This window comes from Sinocyclocheilus grahami, unplaced genomic scaffold (assembly GCF_001515645.1).
Source record: "Sinocyclocheilus grahami isolate Dianchi unplaced genomic scaffold, SAMN03320097.WGS_v1.1 scaffold405.1, whole genome shotgun sequence".
Classification (NCBI taxonomy): domain Eukaryota; kingdom Metazoa; phylum Chordata; class Actinopteri; order Cypriniformes; family Cyprinidae; genus Sinocyclocheilus; species Sinocyclocheilus grahami.
In genome coordinates, this window is record NW_015505584.1 from 948,123 (window position 1) to 956,667 (window position 8,545).

At 35.5% G+C, this 8,545-nt stretch overlaps 1 protein-coding gene across 1 annotated transcript; it reads right to left on the bottom strand.

Moving 5' to 3' along the window:
- Window positions 1-1,972: 1,972 nt before the first annotated feature.
- LOC107550668 (tripartite motif-containing protein 16-like) lies at window positions 1,973-5,856 on the bottom strand. Its single transcript, XM_016232005.1, has 5 exons — window positions 5,831-5,856; window positions 5,418-5,693; window positions 5,109-5,171; window positions 2,925-2,972; window positions 1,973-2,697 (listed from the first exon to the last, which is right to left on the bottom strand). The coding sequence occupies exons 2-5, from the start codon at window positions 5,671-5,673 to the stop codon at window positions 2,186-2,188; spliced, it is 879 nt and encodes a 292-aa protein (XP_016087491.1). The 5' UTR covers window positions 5,674-5,693; window positions 5,831-5,856; the 3' UTR covers window positions 1,973-2,185.
- Between the last annotated feature and the right edge of the window lie 2,689 nt (window positions 5,857-8,545).

The window sequence follows — 8,545 nt, forward strand, 5'->3', positions numbered from 1 at the left end:
AACATTACGGATAAATGACAACATAAAAAAAAAGATTAACCTTTTTGTTGGTTTACTTATTTTAACAAATAAAACAACCAACAGTGAACTTAAAGGAAATGATTAATTATTGGTTTTATTTCTTGTTTAAAATGCTTCTCAACTGCATTCCTCAAGTCCAACTCTGTTGCTGCCGGGAAGTTGGTCATCACAGCATCTGCCAAATAATAAAAATAAAAAAAGCACAAGAAAAACTTGACATATTTTTTTTACTTTAATTACACTAATTGTGACGGACTCGTTCTCTTTTGCTTGGATATATATATAGTGTATCACCATTCAGTGTGTTAAAAAAGAGAGAAGCTCTCTGGTAAATGTTGTGTGTTTTATACACATACCTCTAATGATGGAGAGCAGTGCAGTCTTTTCAAATGCCTCTTTCTGCAGCGGACCACCCCCCTTCATGTTGAATTTGGACATGAGGAACTTTTTTTAAAACCCTAAAATATAATATAGATTGAGGTGGTTAACATTTGCGGACAAAGTTTAACATTTTAAAATGACCAGTAAAGGAATTATTTTTTAAATTTCTGATTCACGTTGTAACTTATTGAGTATTGGCACCCCAATATTTGATTAATGTGGCAAGATTTGTAGGCTTTACCTGTCCAGCATCCTTCTGGCACTGTCTTTGAGGTTTCTTCCTTCAATTCTGCACAACTTTGACACCTGAATAACACATGCCAATGTCAGGCGGGTAGTATTATATGTGTCCGTGTACAAATGTTTACCAACCTTAAACACTGATACCCATTGACCTGCAAGTTTCCCATCACTAACCCTTTAAAACTCTTTATTCCAACAGTTTAAGTTTTTCCCTATAGTGCCCCCCCACAGTCTGTCTCTGCCTCCAAAATTGTGACACATTGAATTTATGACTGACACATTGTTCAGTCATAAATTCAATATAATAATTAAAATAAATGATGGACTTTGTCAAAGATGAGAGCTTTAGTGAGGAAATGTTGTTTTGGAGAGTTTTTTTTTACCATTGCTGCCCAGATCTTTTCCAGATGTTGAAACTCTTAGAAAATAGATGAGCCAGTGCGTCTCAACCTGCTCAGGAGAGGACTGCCCTCACGGTGCAGACTCCAGGATGGACCCAGTGGTTGGCTCTGACTCCGTGGTTAGAGGCGGCTCTCGCTCGTGGTCCGTGGTGGGCATTGGCTCAGGTGTTGAACTCAGGTTCACAATGGAAGATCTCTCGTGCTCTCTAGGACACTCCAGACAGGGATGATGAGTCCCGTCTGGAGCGGGCAAAGAGATGACTGCTGGAGATGGAAAATGGGCCAAGGAGTCAGAGAAGGTGTTGCTGTCCTCGATGACTCCCATGATAAGGGAGAATCCACACAGCCATATACAATCTGCAAACTCAGCAAAGGGACAGTGATCCTCCCACAATAGCAACATCTGGTCAAGGCTGTCTTTCCATCCCGCTCCAGATGAGGTGTCTGAATCTCTAATGATCTCAGCAAAACTCATTGTATAAAGCCAGTGTCCGGCTGTTCTGCAAGTAACAGTCTCTCTTGTTTAAGATTCAAGTCAGTCCATCTGTCATGTAAATGTTGTTACTGAAAAGTTGCATGATATATCACAAAGAATATTTTAATCAACACCGAGAATATTCACAAGACTACACAGAAAATGTAACCATATTAAACATTGAACCAAGAAAGAACTGAACAATCATGTGTATAAATACACAAGAGCAAAAAAACGAACTAAAAGAGACAACAGGTGACAACAATTATTAACTAAGGAAACAATAAGAGGGAGCCAATAAGGTTAAGAGGAAACTTAAGGAATGTGTAAATATGAACAGAAATACAGCAAAATTTAATTAAACAAAAATTTGTATTTAATTTTATTTATTCGTTTTGTTTACATGTGTTACCCTTGAATTGGAAAGTTACAATTTTGTGTAAGAGCTCATTATTGGTTTCCTGAAGGTGTTTACTGACAATTGTCTTGTTTATTGCAGATAGGTTCAATAGATACTCTTCTTTATAATGAGAAGAATGTTTGTCTATATGAGGATTTATTACACACGTTAATTCTGACATGTTATTTCAGTGACAGAGGCTCAGCTGCAGTATTAATGTCATTAAGAGAAAAGAAGAGACTCTCTAGAATCTATACTAATTCATCAACACAGTTTCACTGATCCTTTATAAACAGTAAACCCAGGATAGAGTGGCTGAGTGAATGTGGTCTGGACTGTGTAGATGAGGCTCATTGTGTGAGAGACGCTGTAGAAGGACAGAGTTCCTGCACTGTGATCCACATACACTCCTATTTTCCTGCTGATGGGCTTTACATGGAGATCAGTCTCTATGTTACTATGTCTGAATGAGTAACTGGAGGAAGAGCAGTACAAACTCCAGGACTGATCATTACGTCCAAACACACACTCAACACCTCCCTTCCTGTTGATGCTCTTATATGAGACTGATATATACACACGTCCACTCCACTCAATCTCACAGTAACAGCGTCCACACACACTCTCTCTACACAGCACCTGCTCCCAAACATCAAATCTGTCTGGATGATCAGGATACAGCTGCTCTGTGCCAGTGTATGTAATCACTCTGTTGCTCTCAGACAGACGGAGGCGTTTATTCACTGTGTTTGGATCCAGAGTGAGCTGATGGGAATCTGATGGAGATAAAAACACATCAGAATCAGGAATTATGAATCTGTTTGACCATTTCATGCAGCTAAACTCTTCATGTTCAGTGTATCATCAGATTACCAGGTATCCTAAGCAAATCGTCATTTACTGCATCAATTAAAACTCTTCTGTCATGTTTTCTTTAACCTTATACAGGCAGAACAAGAACACAACAAAGTGAGATTTACTGCTTGTTTTCTTACTGACTTACATTGTAAGAAGTCGTTCCTGATCCTGGGAACAATGTTGGTGAATGTGACTGTGGAAATCAAGACATGAACAGTGTGATTCGCATGTCAAGAGAAAATTATCCCTGCATCCATTCTAATATGATGTTCTACATGAGTATCTCATTTATGAAAGCACATTATGAGATCTTTTTTAGCTTGTCTTTGTAAAAATTCTCCAACAGAGAAAATATAGTTTGTCTCTGCTGTTTACGGAGCCCAAACCATGACTGTATGCATGAACTGATTAAAGATTTGATTTAATATGAGAGAATATTACTCCGATTTCATTCTGTCCATCATACAAATCCCATTGCTTCAGAAGACTTGGGTTAAACCACTGAAGTTGTATGGATTACTTTTATGCATGAGCAGTTGTATTGTATGCACGGAGCCCTGCACATAACATGCACAAGAATAAAATAAACAATATTTCATTATCTTTGGAACATTGGAAGGGTTCAATTTGAGCAGATGATTTTAGCATCACTGTCATCATCAGAACGTATCCCCAGTACATTCAGCATCTGGATCATATTCACACTCTCAACCATATCCTCAAAACTATCATTTTCAATGTCTTCAAAATCAATATTTTGATCGCTGGCAGATTATTCACCACATCCACCATCAAATGACAGTGACAATTATATTTGATTGCGTACAGTAACTGTAGAAAAAGCCATTTATGTCAGTTCAATCACTTCATCATTGTGTATCAAACATCGCCACCTTGAGGAATAAAGGTGAAGTGCACTTATTGAGCCATCGGATATTGAATTATTGTTGCATAGGAAAAATATACTTACACTATTACATACCTTGTGTTGCTAGCGACTCTATACACTTTTTACAAATATTTAATTGGAAAATAGACACTCTCTTACATTTTTTTCCCTGGTTATATTGTTTATAATCAATAGAGTAGTGAATGACGTCCCTGGTCACTAAAGACCCAAGGTATTTAAGGAATAAAAGCAGGGGCCCTGTTCTTTCTTTTGATATATTGACTCTTTACAAACAACAAAATGTTCTAGGTGCCTAAAACTCGCAATTGTCTTTTATTATTATTATTATTATTATATTTTGGCTTGTGACTTTAGTGGCAACTTGACAATGTATATCTCACAACTTTGATTTTGTCTTTATTATATTATCAATTATGTTATGTTGCATTTCTTATTGTGCCTGTAAAGAACTGCTGATTGTGGTGGCTTCTGCCACTTTTGTGAGAAATCACTTAAGGTCTTGAGGTTTTGACGCCAGAAGAGAGACTTTATTATCAGAGATAATGAAGCTGAGAGACTCTGCAGAGAATCTAAATAGTCTGTGTCTGCACACTCTTTTATACAGTTTTTCCTCAAGGTGTGTTCTATACAGTTCATATATAGTCGTAGCAGACAGGAGGCCTCAATTTATGTTTTGTGAAAGGAAGAGGCCTCATCGTATATTTTGTCTAATGTCAAAATAGGACGTGCAACTTCACCATATGTATGCACATTCCATTCTCATGCAGGCTATACACACAGGCAAATATATGATTATAATAGTAAAATACCTTGATCCATAAATGGCTGTATTGCATTTCTAAGAATGACTGTGAATAACTTGTTAATAGTTAAAAGTATAATGTTACAAACCTATATAGTGAGTAAATGTTATTTAAAAATACTTACTTTAAAAAAAAATCAAATATACTTGAATAACTGCAATTCCAGACTGTATAAAAACTGATTTTCCTAGTACTTTTTACTAAATTGTTAGTATTACTAATACTACACTAATAGCATAATTGGTGTCAATTATTATTTCTTAGGCACATTATACTGTGAATATGCTATTTTTTCTTGTAATGTTGTTTTCTCAACATTAAACGTGCAGTTAATTTATCAGACACTATCAGAAAATTATGTTAATTCAATGTGTAATAAGCCTATAATGTAATAATCTATAAACCTATGAGTGTTTAAAGATTGATTCAAGACTAAACATTAATGACTGGAATTGTTAAAGAGCATCTGCACAACAAACCTAATGTGGGAATCACCATGATCACGCTTGACAAATTGCGTGATGCTTTGTGAAAAAATGTGCATTCTTAAAGGCCACATCTGTAAGAACTCACTCAAATTTTGGGTTTCTCTGTACAGACAGTGATCAATATTTACCCCTCATCAGTTCTGATTCGAGTCCAACAAGCACAGGATCCTCAATGCTGTTCTCAGCCTGAACTGTGTGAGAGAGAAACCGATCAGAATGATACAGTGACATGATGGAATGAAAACACATCAGCAAAGCAAAGGGGGAAACTTCAGCTTATAGCCAACAGTTATTCATTTATTCTGTAAACCATTAATTTTATTAAAATAATTTTACAGGGCCTTTTTCATATTTCAAATACATTAAAAACAATCTACTTTTTAGTTTCTATTTTTTTAAATGGCACGTTTAACTTAAGTTTCACTTGAAACTGTTACCTTGCTTTTGTTTGTTCTCTAACTCTTTAGCCAGATAGTTATGGTTCATCTTCCGCAGGATGTCCACCGTGATCTTCTCAGCTTCTTCTGGTCCAAAGCGCTTCATCAGCAAATCCACTGTGTCAGGAGTATCTGCCTTCTCCAGAGCAGCAGCTGAAATGTTCTTATGATTCTTTAAGAGCCATTTAAACCTCTTCAGTTCTCCTGTGTCTAGATCATCCAGAGTGGCCAGAAGCCGCTCTGAAACATACGCCATCGTCTTTCACTGATTAACTCCTTCAAGAATAAGTAGAACAGTCATTTGATTTGTGTTTAACAGCTGTATGTACTTTGAAACGGTTAAATAATTGTTTATTAATGAGCAAAAAAAAATTTGTGATACATTCTTAGTGAACTATGTATTACTAACTTACCATGAAAAATTATGACGTTTCCATGCTGTCACATGAAATGACCATGAGGGACGTTGGCTTACATGCTCATTCACAGTAAATACTGTAGCTCATGTTGTACCTGGTTTTACTACAAATAAAACCTAAAAACCATGGTTTTACTACAAATAAAACAAACAAAAAACATGGTTACTATAATAAAAACCATGGTAACCACAAATTAACCCTGATTTTGCTATCGCAAGTAAAAGACTGAATACGCATTAAACCTTCGACCAGGCCGCTGGATTCCGCTTTGTGGGCTGGCGGGTGGATCCTTACATTTATTACACAGTTGTGCCCAGACAGTTTCACGGCCCTGTTGTTCCTGATGCGTCCAGTAGGGGTGTACAGTATGCTGTACAGTATGAGCCATCAGAACAGAAGCGACACGAATAAGAGGTATGTTAAATAATCGCTGAAGTTATTATTGTTCTGCAATCGTGCAACGTTGCAACATTTATAGTTAAATGATTAGCTAAGAGTCGATGTCAATTAATTTTAATATGTTAATAGATATAAACGTCTATAGTCGTATTAAAGTCTATAAATGTCTATAAATGTACTTTTTGACGGTCAGGTAGATGCAAGTAGTAACATTTGCATGTAACGTTATGCGATTTGTTTTCTTTGTTTAAAGAGGTTAGACTTTTGCGTGTGTGCTAGCTATTTTGAGGAAATGCCTGCAGGAAACTCGTCTATGAAGAGGTTTGAGCACATGTACAAATCTTTTTCACATTTTTTTTTTATATCAGCTGTAGTTTATTTGAGAGTTTTTAGAGAGTTTCTTCAGTTTGTTTCATTCTTGAAGTCCCTTCCTTGCCAGTGGAAATAACTGACCAAAGTGAGGCAAAACAGCACAGATGAAAAAATGCATTAAATCATCAGCATAGTCATAAGGCATCAATCAACCATGCCTTGTCATTATTTTCATAATCATCTCAGTAAAATTCCCACATGGCAATATTCACATTTCTATACTTGATAACCTACATTTAAACAATTTAAATGAAATTAAAACATTTTAATTATGAATCTGCCTGTTTATTGTAATGGTAACTAGAGTAATGGTATGTAATTATAGTATGTATTTGTGATTAAGCTATAGCATGTGTGCATTTATACTGAATGTTTTTAGACTACTGTTTTTCATAGCTATATTTTTACCATGGTATTGAGGTGCTACCTGTATGTGTGGTTTTAACTGTGTTTATCATGATTTAAATGTATGCTACTATAGGAGACCAATGCTTAATAAAAAAAAAATTTAAAAATCCAGAATAAATGTAACCATATAAAACTGAGGTTGCTACAATTTTTACAGATGTTACTGATTTTGATAATGAACAAAAATTAACCTCCGCGTCCTAACTCAAGCTACTATCAAATGTGCATTTCTAAGAGACAAAAAAAGTTATATTATTATTATTATTATTAATATTATCAGGCAACCCAAACCTGTTTCTTGATTTGAAACAATACCACTCATTAGAACATGCAGAAACTAAGAAATTAATTTTCTATTTAGATATTTATTTTGTTAAGGAAAATTAATGGTCTGGTTTCTACAACTTTCACTTTGGAGCAAAAATTTGGCTTTAAACTTGAAAGAAATAAAGATTTGACATTTATCGTGATAATTATCGATATCGACTGATATGGAAAAAATTATCGTGATGATTTTTTTGTCCATATCAGCCAGGCCTAGTCTGGGGTAACAAAGGGTTCGACTGAATAATAATGGGAAAAAACGGACACTTTAAATCAATGTTTCAAACAACAACAACAAAACAATTAAACAAAAAAACAGATAAAGAGTCTAAGTAGTCATTGATAATATCTAAACATGTATCTAAATCCAAATGTAATAAAAAAAATTGAGGGGAGGGGGAGGGCAACAGGGATTTTGCCATATGTTTGTAATTTCAATGCTATGGCCTTTGTGTAGATATTTAAAGATGGTCATCTAGTTAGAGTTTGTTCATTTTAACATCTACTAATATATTTTACAATTTTTATGTTGCTTCTGTTAACATTAGTTAATGAACTATAAACTAAATTTAATGATCAATATATATGTGACGAGTGGGGGCAGGGCCAGAGGAGTGACGACAGTGCAAGACGAAAGAGGACCAGGTCTGGACTTTATCTTGTGTTTTGTGTGCGGCAGTAGTCCGTGAGGGGCTTCCGCTTTACTTTCATTTTGTGTTACTTTATTAAAGTGTTTAAATGTTCGCCGGTTCCCACCTCCTTCTTCTCGATCTACAAACTGTTACATTATAATTAATATTTAATATTAATATTTGTATTCATGTACAAAGTATGTTCAGTACTTTTTTTTAATAGTAAAGCACTATTTAAATTTTTGTTCAGTATCCATTTTAAAAACTATCGGTTGATTAATCGGTATCGGCCAGTGTGGTCCAACCTAGCTATCTGTATCGGCAAAATCCACTATCGATCGTCCTCTACTATTCATAGCTCTAGCAGTGTGGATCCTCCAGTAGAGCAGAGAGCAGCTTCACTCCTGAATCTCCTGGTTTCTTATTGTTCAGATTCAGTTCTGTCAGGTGTGAGGGGTTTGATCTCAGAGCTGAAATCAGAGCAGCACAGCCTTTCTCTTCAATACTGCAGAAACTCAGCCTGCAGAGAGAAAGTGAAAAACAGGTAAACTCATTAATTAATAGTCATGTGTTA

Excerpts from the sequence above, each read along its gene's own strand:
- LOC107550668 (XM_016232005.1), bottom strand. The coding sequence starts at position 5,673 with ATGGCGTATGTTTCAGAGCGGCTTCTGGCCACTCTGGATGATCTAGAC. Across the intron at positions 5,172-5,417 it reads AGAGAACAAACAAAAGCAAG|TTCAGGCTGAGAACAGCATT; the intron begins GTAACAGTTTCA and ends TCTCTCACACAG. Across the intron at positions 2,698-2,924 it reads CAGGAACGACTTCTTACAAT|ATTCCCATCAGCTCACTCTG; the intron begins GTAAGTCAGTAA and ends TATCTCCATCAG.